General features: G+C 37.9%; 1 protein-coding gene across 1 annotated transcript; it reads right to left on the bottom strand.

Annotated features, from left to right (window-relative positions):
* Window positions 1-4: 4 nt before the first annotated feature.
* Window positions 5-19,432, bottom strand: LOC121383554 (fibrinogen alpha chain-like). The gene is made up of 5 exons (XM_041513641.1): window positions 19,366-19,432; window positions 16,640-16,893; window positions 12,701-12,971; window positions 10,924-11,199; window positions 5-579 (listed from the first exon to the last, which is right to left on the bottom strand). Exons 1-5 carry the CDS (start codon window positions 19,430-19,432, stop codon window positions 233-235), a joined length of 1,215 nt encoding a protein of 404 aa, XP_041369575.1. The 3' UTR covers window positions 5-232.
* Between the last annotated feature and the right edge of the window lie 6,685 nt (window positions 19,433-26,117).

Below are 26,117 nucleotides of genomic sequence, written 5' to 3'. Positions count from 1 at the left end.
AAAAAAAACAACAACACTAAAAGAAACGAACAAAAACAATCCAAACAAAAACCCCAAAACAACAACAAACAACACACGAAAACAAAAACAACAACAAAACTAGTAAAACAGTGGATATATAGTGTGATGTGTAAATGTGGCAATTCTTGACATAAATGATTAAAACGAATAGTAGCTGCTGCTTGAGTCACGCGTATTCCATTGCGTCTTCCTCGCTATCAGTTGCCTATGTTCAAGGTCTTTGCAAATATAGCAGCGAAATGTCTAACTTGGTCACTGTTCCAGACAGAGGCCATTTTGCGTCAACCCCGTTAAGGTTTCCATAGGAACATCCAGTATTATACCACCAGCCTCCCCCGCTGGCTGCAGCACATCCGTTAATGTCATGATCATACGTGTAGAAGGGTTGATCTTTCACAACTCGGTTCGCTGTTGGTCCAACCAAACCGTTGGAGTTGGGGACGGCGCTGGATTCAGCGATCCATCCGTAAGACAGACGGTAGCCATTAGCAGGGCTTGCCATTTGGAAGGCGTTATACGTTATCACCAGCTCTGTTGTTTGTGAGTTCACCAGAGTTTCTGCAGAAAGGACACAAAAAGCAACACCACTACGATCAGTTAACTACATCTTATAGCTATAATGATTAAGATATTTTTAGAATGTAAAAGAAGAGTAAAATTTTATTTTATTTAAATTACACAACAAAGTATATTGATTTATTATTCATCGGCTGTTTAATTTATAATTCTGACACATGATTTCAGAAGAAACCTAGTACATTTTCCTATAACATTTAGCAGCAAGGGATTGTTTAAATGCACTGTCCCCAGACATTGAAAACGCATGTCACCTCCTGCTTAAGTGCCCACTACATGCTGACATAACGTTGGAGTTACTCACACACTGTAGAACTTTACTTTTTAATTATGATGACTGCACCGACATGCAGGAATTGTGTTTTATCTTGTCCTGTCCCGATATTTGTATCTTAGATGCCAAAATCTGTCATAGCATTCTCAAATATCGAAACATCGTTTTATATATGCTATGAGATGAGATATGTATACTATTTTAACTGTATATATCTTATTGTTTAATTGTGCTGCCATTGTTTTAACTCTACTATATGGGGATTGTTTACTTTATTTGTCTTTTAAATACTTTTAGCGAATAGTCTCTCATAACGAATTACGAATGCCTTATTTAGGCCAGTAGAACTAATTTTAATCAGATTGCTAACAACACTGCGTAGTCTCCAATGTCCAAGTAACATTTCGTCTGTAAATAATAATTCAAATATTGACCAATCACACTTCGCCTTTTAGAACGTTATTTGAGAGCATACAAATTCTGAAAATATCGGGCGAGTCTATTTTAGTGGCCACAGTACAGCGAACCATACCGATACGTACGGGATGGGTTATCAGTCTTCAATTTTACATTACAAATTATTTATTTATTAAAAAAACTAAAAACTAAATCATCCTTCAGTTTTACAATACAAATTATTTATTTTATAAAATCAAACATGTTTTAAGGCATTCGTAATTCACACGAAACATGTCGTATACCCTCAGGCTAATTCGGAATGTTTTCAAATTATTTTTAAATCACTGGCATGATTCTGCAAGTAAGGTTTTGATTGGTGGACATGTGCTCCAACTGGCTGCTGTTAGATCCTCATGTAATAGTGGAGCTAATTTTAATTGGATTGAGTCATTTGAGCAACCGGGATAAGAACACTGTTAAACGCATATGGGTTTGGATTGTCTGGGCAAGTCAAGATGTTAGTGATGTACCCCAGTTTGTATTTATGTTTAGACTGAGATTAGAAGATTGTCGCAAACAAAGAAGTTTAGGAAAACTTAATGTTTCAGCTAGATTGTTGTTCTATAAACAGATGAAGTCTTTATTAGATGTTGAATATTATATAACACACATCAATGCAAGAGAAAATAAGACGTATACTGTGCCTATTGATAATTCATGAATTACCTTTACATTGTAATATCAGAAAACCCCCGAATCTTCATGGGAAAGCGAAATATGTCAAATGTGTAGTAGCAATTGTATTGATGTTGAGTTGCATTTTATGTTTGTTTGTAAAGCGTATACTGACCTGCGAAATATATACATTTCTAAGTATCAGAATCTTGCAAATATTGTAAAATTTTGTAAATCATTGAACTGTAATGATACACACATTTTTATGAATTGCATTATGTAACAATATGCTACTTGCTAGCTGTTAGTTAATACATTTTATTTTATGGTAGCAAGTTCTTGTATGTTGTAAACTATTACGTAAACTTTTGTATATGGGCCGATGGCCTACGCACAGAAATGAATAAACTATAATCAGCCTAAGGACACAACTCAAGGCTCGACATACGATACATCATACTGAAAAGCGTTCCCTCGTGACACGTTATCACCTAAGATCTGTCCTATAATTGGTCAAATCAAAACATCATAGTTGGGTACATTTTATTCAATCTATCATTAATGACATGTTTCATGCTGGTAGCAGGGGGAAGAGGGGAGTTATAACTCAGTTGGTTGAGTGCTTGCTCGAGGGGCATGTATCAAAGGATCGAATCACCTCTGTGGATGCATTCAACTGATTGGATTTCTTTTCGTCCCAACCAGTGCACCACAACTGGTCAAAGGCCGTAGTATGTTTTTTTTCCTGTCTGTGGGGAAAGTACATATAAAAGATCCCTTGCTGCATTGGGGAAAATGTAGCGGGTTTCCTCTGATGACTACTTGCCAGAATGACCAAATGTGTGACATCCAATAGCCGATGATTAATTAATCAATGTGCTCTAGTGGTGTCGTTAAACAAACACGAACTTTAACTCATGCTGGTAGCAAAGACACTATAGCAAACATTATCCTAAGTGAGTAGACGCACGTTGGGATGTTATTTAACAAAATACTATTCTTTCCTATAAAATGTATTTGCAAGTTAGTTTTCAATAGACCCATTGAATTTTTCAAGTTTGTTTACAATTGCAAGAGGAGAATGAGCGTGTGAGACTGTGACGGTACATGCTCTTAATTTCTTTTCGCCTGTGGCAATATTAATTGTTTTAGAGGACCGTGTGCAGTTCCAAATGCACTTAGCCCAGATGGGCAACTTGTTACGTAATACCTTCGCGCGACCGTGCATTCCAATATGCACTTAGTCCAGCTGTGGAGGCCATGTGGCCAGTAGTTACGTAATACCTCCGCGAGTGCCGTTTTTACAACCGTGATTTTGGCGACAGAATGTCTGGTCATCTAAGGAAAGATACCGACTCTGGGAGAGGTGGAAATATCAGATGATACGTGAGGTACCGCCTTGTACCCCCAGGCGATGTTCGCTGTCTCTGAGAGTTTTGAATAAATAGCTAGGATTTTAGAGATATGAGGGAGAAACATAGGAAGGCTCCAGGGGATCGCTGTCCGTCCGGACTGGTAAATAATTTTATTTCTGCTCTGTGTATAACCTTGATGTGATTGATGTGACTTTAAATATTTTAATACTGTATTATACCAATATTATTTAGACGGTGCTGCCGGTCATCTGACGCAGTAATCTGTAGGCTCACTGTCCTAAATAATTATAAAAAGCTTAACCAGTCATCCTAGAGGACCTAGGTAAACTGTAGGTTATTGTCTTTATTGTGATAGGTACCAGTATTAATTCTGTGTTACAAGGTTACTTGTGACGGTACATGCTCTTAATTTCTTTTCGCCTGTGGCGATATTAATTGTTTTAGAAGGCCGTGTGCAGTTCCAAATGCACTTAGCCCAGGCGGGCAACTTATTACGTGATACCTTTGCGCGACGGTCGTCTAATACACACCCAGCGCAGGTGTGGAGGCCATGTGACTAGTAGTTACGTAATATCTCCGGTAGTGCTGTTTATGGCCAGGGGATTGCTCGCGGTTGGCGACAGCCAGTCTGACGATCAGAGAAAAATATGCCGGCATGGTGGCTGTGGAAAATCCACATGATACGTTCGGTGCCGCGATGTACCCCCAGGCGATATTCGCTGTCTCTGAGAGTTTTGAATAAATAGCTAGGGTTTTAGAGATATGGAGGAGAACGATAGGAAGGCTCCAGGGGATCGCTGCAGTAGGGGATCCACTGAACGATCTATATTAGTTCAGACGGGACTTTGGTAAATACATATTTCTGCTCTGTGTATAACCTTGATGTGATTGATGTGACTTTAAACATTTTAATACTGTATTATACCAATATTATATAGACGGTGCTGCCGGTCATCTGACGCAGTAATCTGTAGGCTCACCGTTCTGATATAGCTATATATATATAAAGCTTAGCCAGTCATCCTAGAGGACCTAGGTAAACTGTAGGTTATTGTCTTTATTGTGATAGGTACCAGTATTAATTCTGTATTACAAGGTTATTGAATGAGTAGTTAGGGTTAATTAAAAATTAACCAGTTAGGAATAGTGTTGTAATTCCTTTATTAATTAAGTTCCCCTGGAAGCGTTTCTCCATTATCGCACGTGTGTGTGTTAGCGTTTCTCAATTATCACACGTGTGGGTGTTGTGTCACGGTGAAGTGATTAGCATATTGTGTAAACTAGACACCTAGAGATTAACTAATTAAGTGATCAGTTCTGGGTTGTTATTATTGTTGTTATTAATTAACTACTGCGGCAGTACATTTGTCAGCGTTGGTTAATACAGATTCCAAAGTGTATTGTGTTTTTGTTGTGTTTTCTAGTGAACTAAACGTGCTATAATAATATATACTTTATATAAGATCTTATCTCTGATCATACCTAGACGAGCCACGTTAGGGTATAACCGCCCGTTACAGAGAGATCTAATAGATATAGAGTTAGGAGAGATATGTGGACAATCGTGTTTTATTCAGTTACGGGTATTATAGGATCCCCGTGACATTACTGAATGAGTAGTTAAGGGTTAATTAAAAATTAACCAGTTAGGAATCGAGTTGTAATTCCTTTATTAATTAAGTTCTCCTGGCAGCGTTTCTCAATCATCACTCGTGTGGGTGTTGTGTCACGGTGAGGTGATTAGCATATTGTGTAAACTAGACACCTAGAGATTAACTAATTAAGTGATCAGTTCTGGGTTGTTATTATTTGTTGTTGTTAATTAACTACTGCGGCAGTACATTTGTCAGCGTAGGTTAATACAGATTCCAAAGTGTATTGTGTTTTTGTTGTGTTTTCTAGTGAACTAAACGTGCTATAATAATATATACTTTATATAAGATCTTATCTCTGATCATACCTAGACGAGCCACTCGGATAAATACTGCTCGATACAGAGAGATCTAATAGATATACAGTTAGAAGAGATATTCGGATAATCGTGTTTCATCCAGTTACGGGTATTGTAGGATCCCCGTGACAGGAGTGAAAATTGGGGCGCTCGTCCCGGATCTGAAACGGGACATGCATATTTAAAAAAAAGTATTGTTTGTAAATGGGGGCTTTATACATTATTTTTACAAATTACCAGAAGTAGCAACGTTGTTCACTAGAAAATTAATTAATAATAAGTGCGTCATATCTAAACATGGATAAGAATTTGCTGGATAGGCCTACGCTCAGTGTAGTGGAGATTAAGCGAGCACGTAAGGCCGAGTTAGTTGAAATCGCGGGTGAGCGAGAAATTGATTTAACATCAGCTAAAACCTTAGGAGATATAAGGACAATTATTATCCAGGAAGTTTTTGGTGATAGTCCTGTTATGGAAGACAGTGAGATTGTTCCAGAGATAGAGATAAATGAGTTAAGTGTGGAACAACAATTAGCTTTTAAAAAGCTTGAGTACGAAAGAGAAGAACGTGCATTAGATAGAGAGAGATAAGAGAGAGATAGAGAGAGAGAGAGAAGAGAGAAGAGAGAAGAGAGAGAGAGAGAGAGAGAGAGAGAGAGAGAGAGAGAGAGAGAGAGAGAGAGACTGAGACAGAGAGACAGAGACAGAGAGAAAAAAGAAGAAGATAGATTTAGAGAGAGAGATAGAGAAAGAGAAGGAAGGGATAGAGAAGACAGAGATAGAGATAGAGAGAGTGAGAGAGAGAAGACAGAGATAGGGATAGAGAATTCCAGTTAGCAAAATTAAAAGTGGAACATGAGTTAAAGTTGAATACTGAAGAAGTTAGACGGGAAGCCGGAAATGGTTTTAACATGTCGGAGGCTTATAGATCAGTGCCTGTATTTGATGACCAGGAGGTAGATATGTTCTTCCAACTTTTTGAACGGGCCGCTAAGCAGCTAAATTGGCCGCAGTCTAAGTGGACATTGTTAGCCGTGTCTAAGTTTAAGGGGAAGGCTAGTGTAGCTTATAATTCAATGAGTGATGAGCGAGGAAGGCAGTACGACCTAGTTAAGGCTGCAGTGTTGAGGGCTTATGAATTACGACCTGAGGATTATCGTTTACGGTATAGCGAGTTGAGAAAAACGCAGGGTCAGTCTTATAGTGAGTTTGTGGCTAAGAAGGCAGGGATGTTTGATAAATGGGTGGTGTCTCATCAGGTAGAGTCATATACCGAGTTACGGGAGTTGTTGATCTTACAGGACATTAAAAATGGATTACCAGTTAGCTTACGTATTCATTTAGAGGATCGTGATGTCAAAAGGATAGAGGAGGCAGGCATAGTGGCAGATGATTACGTGTTAATACACAAAGCTCAGGCAGTACAGGGTAGCTCTATACAACAGGGTTATAAGAAGAAATTTCAGCCAGGTTTTTCCCGGGAAAGTAACTATCGGGGAGAGTCATCTAGTTGGTCAGCTAGTCAGGCAAGGAATGCACCTGGTGGGCAAAGTAAGGATAAACCTGCATTATCAGCCAATGCACGAACTTTTCGTCCACAGTACAGTTACTGTAAAAAGGATAACCATGTTGTCGGGGACTGTTTTAAAAGGAAACGCGATAATGCGCAAGTGGTCGGTTTAGTGAGGTCAGCTCCGTTAGCGAGAGAGTTAATGGTTAGTCCCATGGCAGAGAAAGTAAACCCGTATGTGTCCACTGGTATGGTTTGTGATGTGAAACAAGAATTGAGTCCTAAGGCAATATCAATCTATCGAGATACCGGGTGTAATCTGTCGCTTATAACGTCAAAGTGTTTAGCTGGTATTGAGAATTCAGATACAGGACGTAGTTTGGCTTTAACCTCGGTTACTGTAGAAAAAATGGTTGTCCGGTTACATAACGTTTTCTTGTGTTCGAAGTTTGTGACGGGACCAGTCATTATGGGTGTTGTGAAGGACTTGCCTGTTGAAAACATAGGAGTTTTGTTGGGTAATGATTTGACTAGTCAGTGTTGTCAGCCGAAATGTGACCAATTGTTAATTAAAGACAGCCCTTTACCAATAGAAGAGAGTGAGGTGGATGAGATTAGATATTCTGCGTGTGTAATGACTAGGGCTATGGCCAGTAGGTTAGCACGAGACCCAGAGGATATTTGTGATTTGTCTGATACGTGTGTGAGCCATGGAATTGGAGTGGATGAGGTTATCAGTAAAATGGTAGATAAGTAAACTGAGGAATTAAATGTGGTGGAACCTGTTGATCTCCCGCAGAGGGGAATTGAACCAGTTGTCTTTGATAGAGGGGATTTACCTTGTAATAGATAAGAGTTAATTCTAGAGCAGGGGGCTGATCCAAAATTGTTGGCAGCTCGCACTACATTGTTAACAGAGGGTGAGATGGAGGATCAGATGTCAGGTTATGATATGGACAAGGGATTATTGATGAATAAGAGAGTTAGAGATAGGAAGGCTAGGAAGCAACTGAGCCATGCTCAGAGGAAAATAAAATCAGTGTTTGATAGGAAGGCTAGGAAGCAACTGAGCCATGCTCAGAGAAAAATAAAATCAGTGTTTGATAGGAAGACTAGGAGTCGGGAATTTAAACCAGGGGATAAGGTGCTGCTGTACCTTCCCATTAAACGGGGTTCTGTGCAGAACAGGTATTTCGGGCCCTATGTTGTGCACAAACGGGTTAATGAGACAGCGTATGTGATAAACACTCCTGATAGGGTTAGGAAAAGTAGGTATTGTCACATCAATTTGCTAAAAGGTTATTTTGACAGACTGCCGATAGTTCCAGTACTACCGGTCCAAATTGAGAGTCACTCAATTTCCTGTGATGACGTCATGACTGCAGAGATTAAATTAACCAACAGCCAGATTCTAGCAGACTTGAACCCCCAGCGAGAAAAGTTGACTACGTTGAAACAAGACAATGTTTCCATTTGTGAGAACCTTCCAACGATTACCAACACCTTAAGCCAGGATGTATGCTTGGAACGCAACACTACACCGATTCGACAGCATGCCTATCGGAGAAAACCTGGAAAACGTGCGACACTGAAAAAGAAAGAAACGAAGTTCCAGTGGTCAGGTGAATGCGAGAAGTCATTAAACCGTCTCAAGCAGATGCGCTACTCGTCTCCCGTGATGACAGCACCAGACTACCGAATGTCGTTCAAGCTAGCTATGGATGCCAGTGACGTGGGAGCTGGGGCTGTGCTATTCCAGGAAGACGGAAATGGACTGGACCATCCTGTAAGTTTCTTCTCCAAAAAGTTTGACAAACACCAGGTGAACTATTCTACTATAGAGAAGGAAGCTTTGGCCATGGTACAAGCTCTGAAGCATTTTCAGATCTACGTGAAATCGGCAGTGCATCAAGTGGTGGTCTTTACTGATCATAATCCGCTTACCTTCATTCACAGAATGAAAGCCACTAACCAGAGAGTTTTGAGGTGGAGTCTTCTTCTGCAAGAATACCCAGTTACCATTGAACATATCAAGGGCACATCCAATTTAATCGCTGATTCCCTGTCTCGAAGTTGAACGTTATGATAATGTGTTGACATTCTTGATTTCTGTTTTGTTTTTATATATTTTATTTGTATACCAGGGACTCAGAGACTCAGTGTGATTACTGGTAGTCACCTTATTATTACATGTGTTATAAATGCCCGGATGCGTCGGTTAACACACTTTTTGTTTTAATGTAGTATATTTCCCTATTCCTAGAGTAGAGGAAATATCCTTTTTGAGGTGGGGGTGTGTGACGGTACATGCTCCTAATTTCCTTTCGCCTGTGGCGATATTAATTGTTTTAGAAGACCGTGTGCAGTTCCAAACGCGCGACCGTGCATTCCAATATGCACTTAGTCCAGCTGTGGAGGTCATGTGGCCAGTAGTTACGTAATACCTCCACGAGTGCGGTTTTTACAACCGTGATTTTGGCGACTGGCGACAGAATGTCTGGTCATCTAAGGAAAGATACCGACTCTGGGAGAGGTGGAAATATCAGATGATACGTGAGGTACCGCCTTGTACCCCCAGGCGATGTTCGCTGTCTCTGAGAGTTTTGAATAAATAGCTAGGATTTTAGAGATATGAGGGAGAAACATAGGAAGGCTCCAGGGGATCGCTGTCCGTCCGGACTGGTAAATAATTTTATTTCTGCTCTGTGTATAACCTTGATGTGATTGATGTGACTTTAAATATTTTAATACTGTATTATACCAATATTATTTAGACGGTGCTGCCGGTCATCTGACGCAGTAATCTGTAGGCTCACTGTCCTAAATAATTATAAAAAGCTTAACCAGTCATCCTAGAGGACCTAGGTAAACTGTAGGTTATTGTCTTTATTGTGATAGGTACCAGTATTAATTCTGTGTTACAAGGTTACTGAATGAGTAGTTAAGGGTTAATTAAAAATTAACCAGTTAGGAATAGAGTTGTAATTCCTTTATTAATTAAGTTCCCCTGGAAGCGTTTCTCAATTATCACACGATATTGAACGAGTAGTAAGGGTTAATTAAAAATTAACCAGTTAGGAATAGAGTTGTAATTCCTTTATTAATTAAGTTCTCCTGGCAGCGTTTCTCAATCATCACACGTGTGGGTGTTGTGTCACGGTGAAGTGATTAGCATATTGTGTAAACTAGACACCTAGAGATTAACTAATTAAGTTATCAGTTCTGGGTTGTTATTATTTGTTATTGTTAATTAAGTACTGCGGCAGTACATTTGTCAGCGTAGCTTAATACAGATTCCAAAGTGTATTGTGTTTTTGTTGTGTTTTCTAGTGAACTAAACGTGCTATAATAATATATACTTTATATAAGATCTTATCTCTGATCATACCTAGATGAGCCACTCGGGTAAATACTGCTCGATACAGAGAGATCTAATAGATATACAGTTAGGAGAGATATTTGGATAATCGTGTTTCATCCAGTTACGGGTATTGTAGGATCCCCGTGACAGAAACAGTTGCATCCTATGTTTAAAATATTATAGCTATTCATGGTTATAACATCCGTCAGTAGGATAGTAACCACAAGAGCTGATGTATACAGTATCTGGTTTGCATGGTTGTTTTTGAGATGTTAGTGTAGCAGCTACAAAAACAGGAACCTATCCCTTTAAACATATGCACTGTATAAAGAGAGAACACCAAGCATCTAAACGTTTATTTTGTTTAACGACACCACTAGAGCACATTAATTTATTAATCATCGGCTGTTGGATGTCAAAAGTTAGGTATTTTGAGATATAGTCTTAAGAGGAAACCAGCTACATTTTCCCATTAGCAGCAGGGGATCTTTTATATGCACCATTCTCCATACAGGATAGCGCATACCACGGCCTTTGATATACCAGTCGTAGTGCACTGGCTGGAACGAGAAATAGCTTAATGGGCCTACTGACGGGGATCGATCCTAGATCGACCGCGCAACAGGCGAGCGCTTTACTCAGTGGGCTACGTCGCGCCCCACCAATCTTCTAATAAATAGCACCTGTAATAAAACTATTGTTCTGACTCACAAACTGGCTGACTGGTCTTGAGATATTAGTATAACTTGTACCTTTAAATATTGTAAGAACAGAACGTACCAAACATCAAAGCGTACGCCCGTCCTAGAGTCAGCGTTGTTATCTTGTCATTGCCCAGCCAGAAACAACCATTCTGGAGGTCGCCGAACCCATCTCTGTATTCTGACCAGGATCGGTTGAAGGAAAAACTGTGACAAGACGGGACGTTGTCTCGCATCTGAATCATGGTGTAGCCTTTGTAACAGCGAACAGGGAAGGCGTTAAGGGATGAGGTAAGTGGCTTGATGTACACTACCCCGTCCAGAATACCATGTGTATTTTTGTAATCTACGCAATCTGTAAAACAAAGAACATATTTTGATCTGTAATAATCATGATTATTGTACAAAAAGATAATTAATGTGATGTAAGATCATGTTGAAAGAACACCGATACACTAGTTTGTATCTACAGAAAAATCATAACAAACGATCATGGCATTGATCTATGATAGTCGAAACCAAAAAAAACACCACCATAAAACATGATGCTTTTCAACTGTAACGAAAACACTTGATAGTTCGGAATTATTCTAATGTATCTAGTCCAACTTTGCTCTGCGGCGTTTAATATTATTTGCATATATTGCAACCTATTCGATTGATAAAAAAAAGAAGCCACGTCCTAATCTACAAACAAAGACAAAAAACAAACAACAGTTTTCAATGTATTTGGAGGGGTAAGCCAGGATGCTTCCGTTATATTTGCTCTTCTTTTTCTGTTGGTTGTGGTTAGGCATCGGTCTACAGGCTGGTAGGTACTGGGTTCGGATCCCAGTCGAGGCCTGGGTTTTTTAAATCCAGATACCGACTCCAAACCCCGAGTGAGTGCTCCGCAAGGCTCAATGGGTAGGTGTAAACCACTTGCACCAGCCAGTGATCCATAACTGATTCAACAAAGGCCATGGTTTGTGCTATCCTGCCTGTGGAGAGCGCAACTAAAAGATCCCTTGCTGCCTGTCGTAAAAGAGTAGCTATGTGGCGACAGCGGGTTTCCTCTAAAAAACAGTGTCAGAATGACTATATTTTTGACGTCCAATAGCCGATGATAAGATAAACAATAAATGTGCTCTAGTGGCGTCGTTAAATAAAACAAACTTTACTTTTTTTTCTGTTAGTGTTTGTTTTGTTTTGTTTCGTTCTATGGTTCCGTGGTTTTGCTTTGCTGGGATCTATGTTTTGTCGAGGCCTTTTTGTAGGGGATTCAGACAATACCACTTCTTCACAATTTTTAACATTATCCTTATTTGCCGGTTTAAGAATTCGCGGGGTCTGTAACACAAATAACAGCGGGGCACCCTTCCAGGATATATAGTTTGTACCCTCGGGTAGAGGGGAAAAATTACCGGGAAAAATAAATGGACACATCACCGCGGGGCTGGTAGCACGTGCTACATGTTCTACTAGGATAAACCGGCTTTGTGTATCAGAGGAAACCCGCTACATTTTTCCATCTTTTATATGCACTTTCCCACAGACAGAAAGCACGTACAATGGCCTCTGACCAGTTGTGTTTCACTAGTTGGAAAGAGAAAAAAACAACCTCCAATTATTTGAATGGATTCCACGGCGGTGGTTCGATCCTGCGACGAAGCACCTCAGACGAGCACTCAACCGAATGGACTAAATCCCGCCCCTTGTATACCTGATGAATACGGCCTTTGACCAATTGTGGTGCACTGGTTGGAACGAGAAAAGAAAACATTATTTGAATGGATCCACCGCGGTGGTTCGATCCTGCGACGAAGTACCTTAGGCAAGCACACAACTGACTGAGCTAAATCCCGCTCTTTGTATACCTGACAAATATTGCGTACAACCGACATCCGTTGCTCCACTGGGACAAGTACACCCGCCCCCGTCCAAGTTGACGCATGTTGTGTTAGTAGTAGTGCTAGACGTCGTGGTGGTGTCACTAGGTATTGTACTAGCACTGTGTGTCGTGGCTGTAGTGCTGGCTGCTGTAGTTGTATCAATGGGCGTCGTGGCTGCACTGCTGGCCGTCGTAATTGTAGTGCTGGGTGACGTAGTTGTTGACATATCAGTAGTGATTTCAGTTGATAAGACTGTCTGCGAATTACATGGAGAATATAAATTTTGTTAAATGATGCATGTGGTTTTATCGGTGTTTGCAAGCAATTAAAGGCGCTCAATTACGGATTTAGTGGGCCTTATTTCTCCGAATATGGATTATAAATGGAAATTACATTCATTTGGACTACGAAACCTAGTTATTGTATGATCCAAAACATTTTTACTTGAACTACGATCGAGGGAATTCCATGACACTCTTCATTTTTTAAAATTTGGAAGTCTTCTTGTGAAAAGTCATAAAAATACTGCAAAACAGACTCGTAGTGATGAGGCTGTATATACGACAACCGTATAATATATTTTAGAATTTTATATAAACGACCGCTGTGTATAGAGACTTGACAAATGAGGGCCGGCTATATAATAAAAAAAAGAAAAAAAAAATATATATTATTTCATGACGAAAATAGCTGCGAATAAGCTGAAATAAAATAATAAACAGTCGGAACATGAACTCACCATTTATTATTATTATTATTATTATTATTATTATTATAATGTTGGTAAAATCACGTCGCGGTGGGGTGGGTGGCGGTGGTTGTTATAGAAACATTACATAAATTTAGAGAGGGACCCGGAAATTTGTCCGCGCAAGTAGTCTGCTGTTTGACTGATTATTTCATGACAGACAGCTATGAAGTGGTAACTATTTGACTGAAGTGACAGAGGAGATCATGTAGATTCTAAACATGTGTAACTTGTTGACATTGAAGACTTATTTGTGGTAATTCCGGCCCATGCAAAAGCAGTGCTTTTTGTGTAAAATGGGTGTACACTCCGGCCAGGTTTAGAGGGTGTGTTTGTTTAAACCAATATGCTGAGAGAAAGAGCTGGACAACAGGGGTTGTCCTTTTCAGGGTATGTGTCCCCCAGGCAGGCAAAGGTACATACCAAAACCCATGGGCCTGCTGATATTAATAAAAAGGTTAATTGTGGTCTGTGGTCTGTGGCCAGACTCGTAGTGATGAGGCTGTATATACGACAACCATATAATGTATTTTAGAATTTTATATAAAGGACCGCCGTGTATAGAGACTTGGCAAATGAGGGCCGGCTATATAATAAAATAATAATAAAAAATATATATATTATTTCATGACGAAAATAACTGCGAATACGCTGAAGTAAAATAATAAACAGTTGGAACATGAACTCACCATTTATTATTTATTATTATTATTATCAGGCGCGTGTGCATGGAATTTAGCAGGGGAGAGAGTCTAGACGGTTACAACGCTATATAGTGCTTGGTTCGAAAACGGATAACATATTTTCCAGCGTCACAAATGTGGCATACGACCAGCCAGTCGTTTTTCGTTAAAACGTTTGCAAATTATTTTGACTGATTCGCAAAGTGGTCATTCGGTTTAATGTACATCGTAAACACACACACACACACACACACACACACACACACACACACACAAAAACAAAAACAGTATAGGAGCCTATTGTCGCATGTTGGCTTAATTATTACTTAACCCAGTTGAATCCAGTTCTACGTGCAGGGACAAGTTCAGCCTGCCGTTTGTGCATGCACGTTAATCGTGCATTTTTATAGACACCCCCCCCCCCCCCCCGCGATAAAACACCGCCCCCTCCACCCCAAAAAGGTAGTAGTAGGCTAATAATAATAATAATAATAATAATAATAATAATTAATATTAATAATACACTATTAAATATAAAATATCAGTAATAAGTGGAATATACTGGTTATGTAGATGGTTCAATAAAGTACTTTTAGGTACAAATCAAATGTATATATTGTCATATAATACTTTGTTGGGTTAATAATTAGGTCAACCATCCGTGATTGAACGCTTTTAAACGTTTACATGTATAGCTTAAAATAACTTATGCTAGGGTCTACTCGAGCGAGACAAGAAGGTTACTTTTAATTTTAAAAAAGGGATGCAACTACCCCTCTTTGTCACCTCGCTAGGTGCACCTTTTCTTGTCTGTATATTTGTAGCAGATGAAATGTAAACGGTTTTAAAAATGTATTATCCTTTGTATATTACAATATTTTCCAAATTAAAACACTATATAATGTTTGTTTATTTTGGTAAATATTAAATGCGTGGCAAATGTTTTTTATTTTTCACCTGTCACTTTTATTAGTTTCGCAATCAAATAATGTGAAAACTGTTGTATATCTCGTGTATCATCTTCATAATGTTGCTTATTCTCGATCTATCAGTCAGAAGATGCCAATTCCATTTTGTTCTCAAAATTGGATTAAGTGTACTTCAGATGACTTTTAGTTATATTAAATTATTTAAACGTATTGTGAATATACATGTATCGTGTTTGACTATATATACTAGAGGGGGGAGGGGGCGTAGCCCAGTGGTAAAGCGCTCGCTTGACGCGCTGTCGGTCTAGGATCGATCCCCGTCGGTGGGCTCACTGGGCTATTTCTCGTTCCAGCCAGTGCACCACGACTGGTATATCAAATGCCGTGGTATGTGCTATCCTTTCTATGGGATAGTGCATAAAAAAGCTCCCTTGCTACTAATGGAAAATGTAGCGGGTTTCCTCTCTAAGACTATATGTCAAAATGACCACGTTTGACATCAAATAGCCGATGATTAATAAATCAATGTGCTCTAGTGGTGTTTATTTATTTATTTATTTTTATTTATTTATATATGCTGTGGTAATAAGATTGTGGGGGTAAAGCAATAAAAGAATTGAATATAATTGAATACTCTGTATGTATTGCATTTTGAAGAAAAAAGAAAAGTATCATGTCACCTATCTGGTTAATATATGAATATTTAGTGAAAGACTGACGGATTGAGTGCATTCAGTTGAAGCGAACTTTCTGTATCGTTATGTAGACCTAGGCTGCCGGCAAGTTCGCTATCTTTGTGCAAAACATCTGTCCTTGATGGCCCTATCTAGCTGCCGACAGTCAACTTGCTACATATTGTGGATTCGTCGATCTCCGTTGGGGGACAGGGGGGCAGTTGCCCCTTTAAGAATCGCATTTTTTTCTTTACTCCAGAAAATAGCCTACACATCTGAGGGTTCAATTGTTATAGGGTACGGCCCTGATTTCATAAGATTTGTTACAAGGCGTGTAGTTGTACTGAACGCGAATCTGTGTTCCCCGAGTTATTTATGCAAAGATTTTGTGTGGTGTCGATTAATATGTAAATGTTTATAACAAATAAATGTAAAAGTAGCGAAATGTGGCACTTTTAACTATGATGTATAGCACTTTTAATGTATGTTAGCATTAAGTACCCGAAAGCTGTGATAAAAATAATTTGCGTTCAGATTAATTTAGTGTTCCTCACATTCACTGCTCAAACAAACAAAAAAAGAGGAAAAAAAAAGAAAAAAAAGAAGAAGAAGAACATGAAGAAAGAAGATGAAGAAAGAATAAGAACATATATTACGGGGTGGGGGAGGGGACAAATACAATTTCTTCAACATCCACCACACTCGGAATATAATTTTCTGTCGTTGACAAAATGATTTAAAGTGTTAACAGTTTAAAACAATTGGCCCCATGTTGAACACAACATAGGCCCTACTTTAAAAAAAATTCCAGCGGACAATTTTTAACAACAACAACATCAAGATCAATAATAACAACAGCATAGGTCTACATACTTAATATTTAGTCTTACCTGCTTCGCTTTTGACACATAGAATGAACACGCCGAATACTCAGAAAGGTTTGCAGAAGCCACACCATCGCTGTAAGTGAATAGGAAACAGTTTGTGTTTGCAGATGCTCGTGGGATTGGTGTCGTCGGACAGAAGGCGAACACATCACAGTGTACGTTCAGACAGAACACCGAACATTCGCGTGCGCTCGTTACGTTGATGTCGTCTGCTAGCACGACATCGAGGTGGTCGTGGACGTGTTCTTGGTACAGTGCTGTTCGCACGGTATCGAAAACGGTTTGACAATTAATATACTTTACAAGAACGCTTAGAAAAATTAAAGATATCACTCTATAAAAATTAATTTTTGCCATCTTGCAGAAGACGTCTGTTTTGCTTTACCTTCTCGTAGCTGCTGGCTCCTCTGAACTTAACCTGGTATGATTTATTACCTCTATTTGTATTCCGTTTCTTTTACTATTTATTTTTTTCTTAACAAAAGATTAAAGAAAAAAACTCCAAGAGATAGACTAATTCAAACAATGTTGCATTCACAATGAAACACTGTATGCGGTTAGCACATATATTTTAGGAGTATCATCCAATAATCAACGGTGGTCCGTTACATCAATGATAGCGTGTTTTTATTTTATCGATGTTACGAAAATACGAGCGTAAAAGACTGTATTAAAACAATAAAGTGCCAATTCTCATTGTTCATATGGCATGAAAAGTATTGAGATTAAACAGTCAATACGTTTTAAATAATTTATTTAGTCACACAAGACAACTATAGTCCTTACCACAGGGAACACCTTTTTTTTTCTCATACTATGGAATGTACTACAAGATATTTATTTCTTCGCCGATTGTTCTAAATTTCACCAAAACATTGTTGGGTTTTGTTTTTGTCATTTCCATAATACTTTTAGTTTTCTTCTTCCGTAAAACCAAACTGAAATTATTTACAAAGGGCATTTTTCTAGGAGGATGGGACAGACTATATAAGACGGTTATCCACACCTAATGGTATGTTCTCACTGGGTAACTTGCAATAAGGTTTTTCCGATTGCAATTTTTTTTCTTGCGAATGTTTTTCTTCACAGTAGTGGTGCAGGGGTGGCAACATTATCGTAGAGATTTTACATGATAGTGGAGAATACATGAGCGGACAAACTCATGAAAACGACAACAAAAACATTTTTAAAAAAACACAGAAAAAAGGTACTTGAATATATATGGAAGACGGTCCCCCAATTTCACAAAACATCGTAAGTGTACGTATGCAAACTACCAGTTATATTTGTTGTACTTTATATTTCATGCAAACAAAATTACATCATTACGGAACATGGCGCACTATAAGGACAAAAGGAAGTAAATAGGCCTATATAAGATGTACCGTTAGTAGTAAAACAAACTGGGGCGGGGTGTAGCCCAGTGGTAAAGCGCTCGCTTGATGCACGGTCGGTCTAGTTTCGATTCCCGTCTGTGGACCTATTGGGCTATTTCTCGTTCCAGCCAGTGCACCACGATTGGTATATCAAAGGCCATGGTATGTGCTATCCTGTCTGTGGGATGGTTTATATAAAAGTTCACTTGCTACTAATGGGAAATTTTTTTTTCTCTATAAGACTGTATGTCAGAATTACTAAATGTTTGACATCCAGTAGTCGATGATTAATAAAGCAATGTTCTCTTGTGGTGTCGTTAAACAAAACAAACTTGAACTTTAATACGAACTGTTGTTTACTCGTAAATTTATGTTTTCGAGAAAAAAATAGATTTTAAAAATTGTTTATGTCATGTAATACGAACTGTGGTTTGGTCGTTAATTTAAGTTCACGTGCAAAATTAGGTTTTCGATATTTCGAGAAATTGGTCCCAGAATTAATATAACTTTGATGTACTGTTAAAACTATTGCTACAGTACTAGAACTTTGCATTCAAAGACCGCAGCTTAATTGTTTGTGTCATGTAATACGAAATGAGGTTTGGTCGTTCATTTAAGATCACATGCAAAATTAGAATTTACAATGTTTCGTTAAATAGATCCCAGAATTAATACAACTCTTATGTATGCTAAAATTATTGTTACAATGAAGTTGCATTCAATTGCCGCACCTTTATTGTTTGTGTCACGTTGGGAATTGGATGGAAATTAGTGATCCGTTATCGGTTTGTACAAAGCAGTCAAAATCAATTTAAAGTACATTGTTTCAAAACCAACCATTTGGCTACCTGACACCATTGTTCTTTTTAACGGTATTCTTTTCCGTTCTGATACGATTGAAATTTATCATAATGTGTTGTCTTAGTTCAGACTGCAATAATTATATCGCATGTTTGTTGCTGTTATATTTCAACATTATATTGATCCAGTGATATTATATTTACATATTTTTCCAGATATTTTATTTATAACGTTGTAAGATAGATTGAAAATACGTTTTCGTTTGTTTTTATAATTGGCTTGCTTTTGTTATTGTCGTAACATATCAGCTATGATGGCGTCATGGTTAAGCCATGGGTTTGCAACCCGGTACCGGATCCTACCCAGAGCGAGTTCTAACGACTCAATAAGACCACTACACCCTCTTCTCTCTCACTAACCACTAACCCGTGTTTGAACCTTAATTGGATATTAGCACGAAAATGAGATGAAATGAATGAAATTAAGTTTCCGATCGTTCTGATCGCTTATCCTCTTTTGATTTTAACTGCCGACAGCTTTCTTTGTACTTACCCTTTGTCGCATTTCGCATCGTGCTAAATATTGCGTACATAGATACAGCGGCATGGGATTCCGCCATCTTTGTCATCCATTCGTTCATAGCTATCTTCTTGCTGATATCAAATTAAGGTTCAAGTACGCTGTTCTGGACACACACCTCAGCTATCTGGACTGTCTGTCCAGGACAACGGGTTGGTGGTTAATGAGAGAGAAGTTGAGGTAATGGCCTTACACCTACCCACTGAGTCGTTAAACCCACTCTAGGTGGGAGCCTGTGCCGGGAGGCGAACCCAATACCTACCAACCGTATACCTGACGGATTAACGGCAACACCACCGTTTGCGAGTTGCGGACACTATAATTAATATGCCACATATATCGACACCAATGTATGGATTGTTATAAATCATCAAACGCTAAAGATAACTAAATAATATTTGTTAACTGCTTCCTTACTACGTGTCTTTTGTCTCCTTTCATTTGTTTACAGCTATTACTTATTCATAAACACCTGCAATAGTTCCATCATCGTACTACATGTAGTTACGTGTATTTGTGCGCTGAATATATTTATTTACCATTGCTATGGAAACAAAACACACGAACCAGACACATGGTAAATAGACAGGTTATATTACTTTTACATGATAATTACTTCAAGCTCCCCCCGCGCATCAGGCAAGCACATTACGACTGTGCTACGTCCCGTTCCCTTCGTATATTATTGATTATAAACGAATATTAGATTCATTTGAGATACCACACAGTTAAACCGTTGAAAACAGTTTCATTGATATACGATATGCTCGTGATAATGATGCGGGATCTAACTCAGTAACGCGCTCCCCTGAGGTGCTTGAGGTTTTGGGGTTTTCCCGTTCCAATCTGTGTCATATGACTGGTATATAATGTATGTATATACAGACGTTTGTTTTGTTTAACGACACCACTAGAGCACATTGATTTATTAATCACCGGCTATTGGTGTCAAATATTTGGTCATTTTGACATATAATCTCAGAGGAAACCCGCTACATTTTGTTTCCATTTGTATTTTTATATGTACCATTTCACAGACAGGATAGCACATACCACGGCCTTTGATATTCCAGTCGTGGTGCACTGGCTGGAACGACAATAAGCCCAATGGACCCACCAACAGGGATCGATCCCAAACAGCTTGTATATGATGCGTATGATGTTGTTCACAGTAGCTGAATAAAGTATCCGATACGTGTTGTTGTTTCATTTCATTTCAACTTACTTTCGTGCTTATATCCAATTAATGTTCAAGCATGCTGTCCTGGGCACCTACTTCCGCTATCTGGGCTGTCTGGTTAGTTGTCAGTGAGAGAGAAGAGGGTGTAGTGGTCTTACACCTTACCCACGGAGTCGTTAAAAGTCGCTCGGGTGAGAGCCGGTACCGGGCTGCGAACCGTGTACCTGCCAGCCTTATGTCCGATGGCTTATCCAAGACACCACCGAGGCCGGTTTGTATTGTTGTAATGGCTATACAACTATTGGCGACAGTGAATGATGGCATACATGGTTTCCCACTTGACGAGATTCCTGAGTTGTGTCCATTGGTAATAAATCATGTTGTCAGTCAAATGGTATGCTACTGTCCTGAGGGTAAAGTAACAAGTATTTGTTATCTTTAATTGTCGGAATAGGATTTAGGCTTAACGGTGGAGCGATTTAGGTTTAGTGGTGGAGCGATTTAGGTTTAGTGGGAGCGATTTAGGTTTAGTGGTGGAACGATTTAGGTTTAGTGGGAGCGATTTAGGTTTAGTGGTGGAGCGATTTAGGTTTAATGGTGGAGCGATTTAGGCTTAACAGTGGAGCGATTTAGGTTTAGTGGTGGAGCGATTTAGGTTTAGTGGGAGCGATTTAGGTTTAGTGGGAGCGATTTAGGTTTAGTGGTGGAGCGATTTAGATTTAGTAGTGGAGCGATTTAGGTTTAGTGGTGGAGCGATTTAGGTTTAGTGGTGGAGCGATTTAGGCTTAATGGTGGAGCGATTTAGGCTTAACGGTGGAGCGATTTAGGTTTAGTGGTGGAGCGATTTAGGTTTAGTGGTGGAACAATTTAGGTTTAGTGGTGGAGCGATTTAGGTTTTGTGGTTAAGCGATTTAGGTTTAGTGGTCTTTAAGGATACGATCAATCACCTTGCGTGAACTCTTGGCTTTCTGGTACATCAAATGCGATGTTCTGTACTATGTGCAGTCTGGACCGGAACTTTTAAATGACGAATATCCTTTTTCTGTTTACTGCAGTTTTATTTAATTACGTCATATATGATTTACAGATGTCGTGACATCGTATTTGAAACATTACACAAGGCTGCCGCAGAGTATGATTCTTAACGTTAAATGAATCCAAGAAAGGAGTTTTGATCATAGATTTAACAAAGTGTTGTTATGACGTTAAATTAAAAACCGATTTTATAAAACATAAAAGAAGGTATGTAATAAATACAGAACTTCACATACTTTGTTTTCGCTTCCTATTTATTGCATTCGTTTATTTTGCGAAAGAACATACCACTACGCGGTCTCGTGGTATATATTCATGCGAAAAATAAACTCGTGCAATAAATAGGAAGTGAATACAACGTATGTGAAGTTCTGTATATGTATTGTATATAGTAGGCGTCTAATATCGCTTGTATAGAGGGTCCTAGTCAGTAGGAAAACTTGTTTTTGCACAATAAAATATGTTTCAGCAATCTATAATTTTTAATTTTGAAACGTTTGCGTTCGACTCTTTGTTATTTATTTAACCAGATGAATGGTTTATCATGTTTTGCTGCTGCAACACGCATTTTACAATATAGATTGACTGTTTCTTAAAAGGCTGAACTAGTATAAATTGATTACGTGTTTCGCCAGACGCTTTTAATTTTGTTTTGAAACTTCCCTTGACAAATAACACCGGCGGTGAATATCGATAAGAAATTATGTATTATCCACATCATGCAATCATAAAGAAAAGTAAATAATATTTCTAATAATTGCTTCCTTCTTTGTCATTATTTTTTTCTCTGTTTTTGTTATACGGACGATTACGGATAACAACTCAATAAAAAAATATCGATATCCCTTCCATATCAATATGATATACACCTTAACAAAAGTTAAGCACCACTTATTTGGTCAAATCACTTATTTGGTCAAATTACTGATCAGAAACGTATTCAGAAATGTGTTAAGCTACAAAAGCTACAAACAACACGTTTAAAAGATTACTTTATTCAAAGGTTTTGAAGAGGTTTTAAATTATTCAATTTTACAACAAAGATTAAGTATGCCTATGAACTAAGAACTACGGTGTAGAAAGACACATATTGTTGAAAACAACAGAACTGTAATCGGCCTGCACGTGCAGACACCAGTTACTCTATGAACAAGGTCATTATGTCATTGGTGTTACCGGACAAGTGGGATAGTTCAGCAGTGTGATCCAATTGGTTTTTTAGTGACCAAGAGCACATGGATGTTTTATTTGGGTGTCCCTAATAACATAATTATATGGAATAACTTTAGCATTAAAAACTATCCAAGGGTATAATTTTCATTTCCACACAGATATTCTATATGTGACTTAAATTATACACTGTAGCAGTTTTAATTATTTAAAATATGAAGTCCTTCAAAATAAATTTATTCAAAGTCATAAAGGTAGACGGTATGATTTCCTAAATAAACAATTTAAATTTCAAAAATAACATTTCTGGAGAAATGACAGTTAAAATATGTTTGCGTAACACCAATGACAAAACAAGTAACACCAATGACAACGTACCGGCCTCGGTGGCGTCGTGGTTAGGCCATCGGTCTACAGGCTGGTAGGTACTGGGTTCGGATCCCAGTCGAGGCATGGGATTTTTAATCCAGATACCGACTCCAAACCCTGAGTGAGTGCTCCGCAAGGCTCAATGGGTAGGTGTAAACCACTTGCACCGACCAGTGATCCATAACTGGTTCAACAAATTCCATGGTTTGTGCTATCCTGCCTGTGGGAAGCGCAAATAAAATATCCCTTGCTGCCTGTCGTAAAAGAGTAGCCTATGTGGCAACAGCGGGTTTCCTAAAAAAAAACCAGTGTCAGAATGACCATATGTTTGACGTCCAATAGCCGATGATAAGATAAAAAATCAATGTGCTCTAGTGGCGTCATTAAATAAAAACAAACTTTACTATTCAAGAAATAAATCATACGAACTACGTCATTATTCTAAAGAGTTAACTCTTTGTCCTTTTTCCTTTTAACTAAAATGCTATTTTAATGCAGGATTTTCAATATTTAAAAAAATAAAATTTAAATAGCTTTATTGGAAATGAAAACATACGTAATGCAATTTTCTAATATTTGACTACAACTTGGTACTACATTTTCGGTATGATTTTAACTTTTCTTTTTGATAAAGTTAACCTTTAACACACATGCATGCATTTGGAAAAATAACATTTCCGCGCATGCCCGGTTCGACATTTTCAATTTTCCAAACTACATGATAAAATATATGTATCTCGTCTATGCACAGTGGACGAACACTTTGTTTAATAATTTTTTTTAAAAGGAGAAAAATCAGTTTGTCCAGCGATCCGGTCCGCGTTTTACCAACACCCATCGCTAAAACTTGATTTCATACCAGTGAATAGATTGTAAAATATAAATTTTTTAATAAATTAATTCTTAATTAACAGAATTTATACAATTTATACAATTAATTACAAATGTTACGAATGGATTATTTGTCTATTATTTACTACAGTCGAGGCATAAAAAATGTAGCATACCTTTTGCAGATTGAATATATAATAATTAAAAACAAATTCTAACAATATGTGGCTTAAAAGTCGTAAAAAATAAATTATTTGGCCTTGTTGATCTGGTACGTGTGAGGTCTTGTAACACGCACCGAGTGTTAATCATCTTCCTCTACTTTAAGTTAATTTCTACGAGTTAAGTGGGCCCGATATCGGTAATTTTAAGGAATAAACAAAAACGACTCGTAGTCGGTCCCACAGGGAACGCCTTTTTTATACTTTGAAATTTATTACGTTATTTATTTCTGAGCCGATTATTTTGTAAGCTGGACACAAAATAATATTAAAGGGACATTCCTGAGTTTGCTGCATTGTAAGATGTTTCCGACAAATAAAATATTTGTACGATTAAACTTACATATTAAATATATTTTCTTCTTTAGAATATCAGTGTCTGTATATTCAATATGTTTCTGGTCGTCTTAATATTTGCAAGAAGCCCAAACTGGATTTTGTCTTCAAATAATTTCGTACGTATTTTAGGAAATAAAATGAAATTTAACGTAGTACAAATATTAGAAGGATCAGAAACACGTTTATATACGGCCACTAATATTTTATGCAGAAAAATATGTTTGATATGTAATTACAATCATTAAAAAGTCTCTATTAGTCGATAATATCTTAAAAATTGCAGCAAACTCAGGAATGTCCCTTTAAATAATATTTATCTTTTATTTTCAAAACTTTTACTAGTCTTCTGTCGTCAAACCAAACTGAAATTATTAACAAAAACACATTTGTAGAAGGATGGGACGGACTATAGTAAACTCAATGGTTTTAGGGTTTTGTAAAGTTTTGTATTTAGATACTTACTTGTGTGAACTTTATTGTTAATGGAAATGTTCACAAACTGTGAAGAAAACCCCACAACACAAACGTACGACAAGCAGACGACAACAAATCGGATGTTAATTGCGCGAACCAACGGAGCTGGAAGCATAACGCATTTAGGGACGTTGACGATATACTCTTTATATTCCAACAAAACATCTATCTTACCCAAAGCGTCATTATGCAATTATAATGCTGCACAAGTCCCTTTAATTTTCAAATCATCTTCAAAAATAGGCAAAGCGAGGAAAACGGCATCTTATTAAAACGCATTGTCATTGGTGTTACTAATGGTCACTGGTGTTAAGCATTACCTGGTAGCACCAAATGACAGCTAACACCGATGACAAAATAAGTAAATAAGTAATTCATGCTCTCTAAAGAAACAGTTGAAAACACGGAAAAAGTACATGTTGTAGCATGCCTATAATAACATACAAAATGTTTTGTAAAATTATTAACCTTTACATAAATACGATTGTAACACCAATGGTTGTCAATAAACACACTTTTATATTTTGATAACACATTTATGACATTCAAAGAAAACTATTCACAATTGTTTATATGTCCGCTGTTTTTGACAAATATGTTTGATGGCCGATATCTACCGATGGAATGTTTCATCCGAAGAGCATTTAGTTTCTTTTCTTTTCTCATAAATATATATAGTAACACCACTGACATACAAATTCAGGGACAAGCATATACTGCCCACCATGTTTTGAATACGGAACATATTTACAAGATTCCTTCTTTAGTGTGTAAGTCAGCCATCGGTACGTATTAAAGTTATTCAGTGTTATGCATTCTGTTATATATTTTAACAGTGAATGTTATGTATAATGTTATGCTAGGGACAGGTAATACCAATGACATTTCCCACCCATCCTGAATAAAATCTCTGTCAAAGCTGATTAACAGAGAGAAACAAAAATGCTATGACAGGATGATATTATTAAGGTATCGTTTAACTTAGTTTTCTATATATAAATTAAAAAGAAATGGTGCAGGGACATAAAAGTGACACTTTCTGTAGAATGGCCAGTCTATAAAATCTTTTGGGGTGGATTTCAATGGTTTTGATTAATAGTATGTTG

This window comes from Gigantopelta aegis, chromosome 10, assembly GCF_016097555.1.
Source record: "Gigantopelta aegis isolate Gae_Host chromosome 10, Gae_host_genome, whole genome shotgun sequence".
NCBI classification, from domain to species: Eukaryota; Metazoa; Mollusca; class Gastropoda; order Neomphalida; family Peltospiridae; genus Gigantopelta; species Gigantopelta aegis.
Note: the sequence above shows the minus strand (reverse complement) of the source record. Positions and strands in the feature narration are given on the sequence as shown.

Coding starts and splice junctions, on each gene's coding strand:
- LOC121383554 (XM_041513641.1), bottom strand. CDS start 19,432: ATGGCGGAATCCCATGCCGCTGTATCTATGTACGCAATATTTAGCACG. Junction 16,894..19,365: donor GATGCGAAATGCGACAAAGG/GTAAGTACAAAG, acceptor CCGTGCGAACAG/CACTGTACCAAGAACACGTC. Junction 11,200..12,700: donor TTGTACGCAATATTTGTCAG/GTATACAAAGAG, acceptor TTTGTTTTACAG/ATTGCGTAGATTACAAAAAT.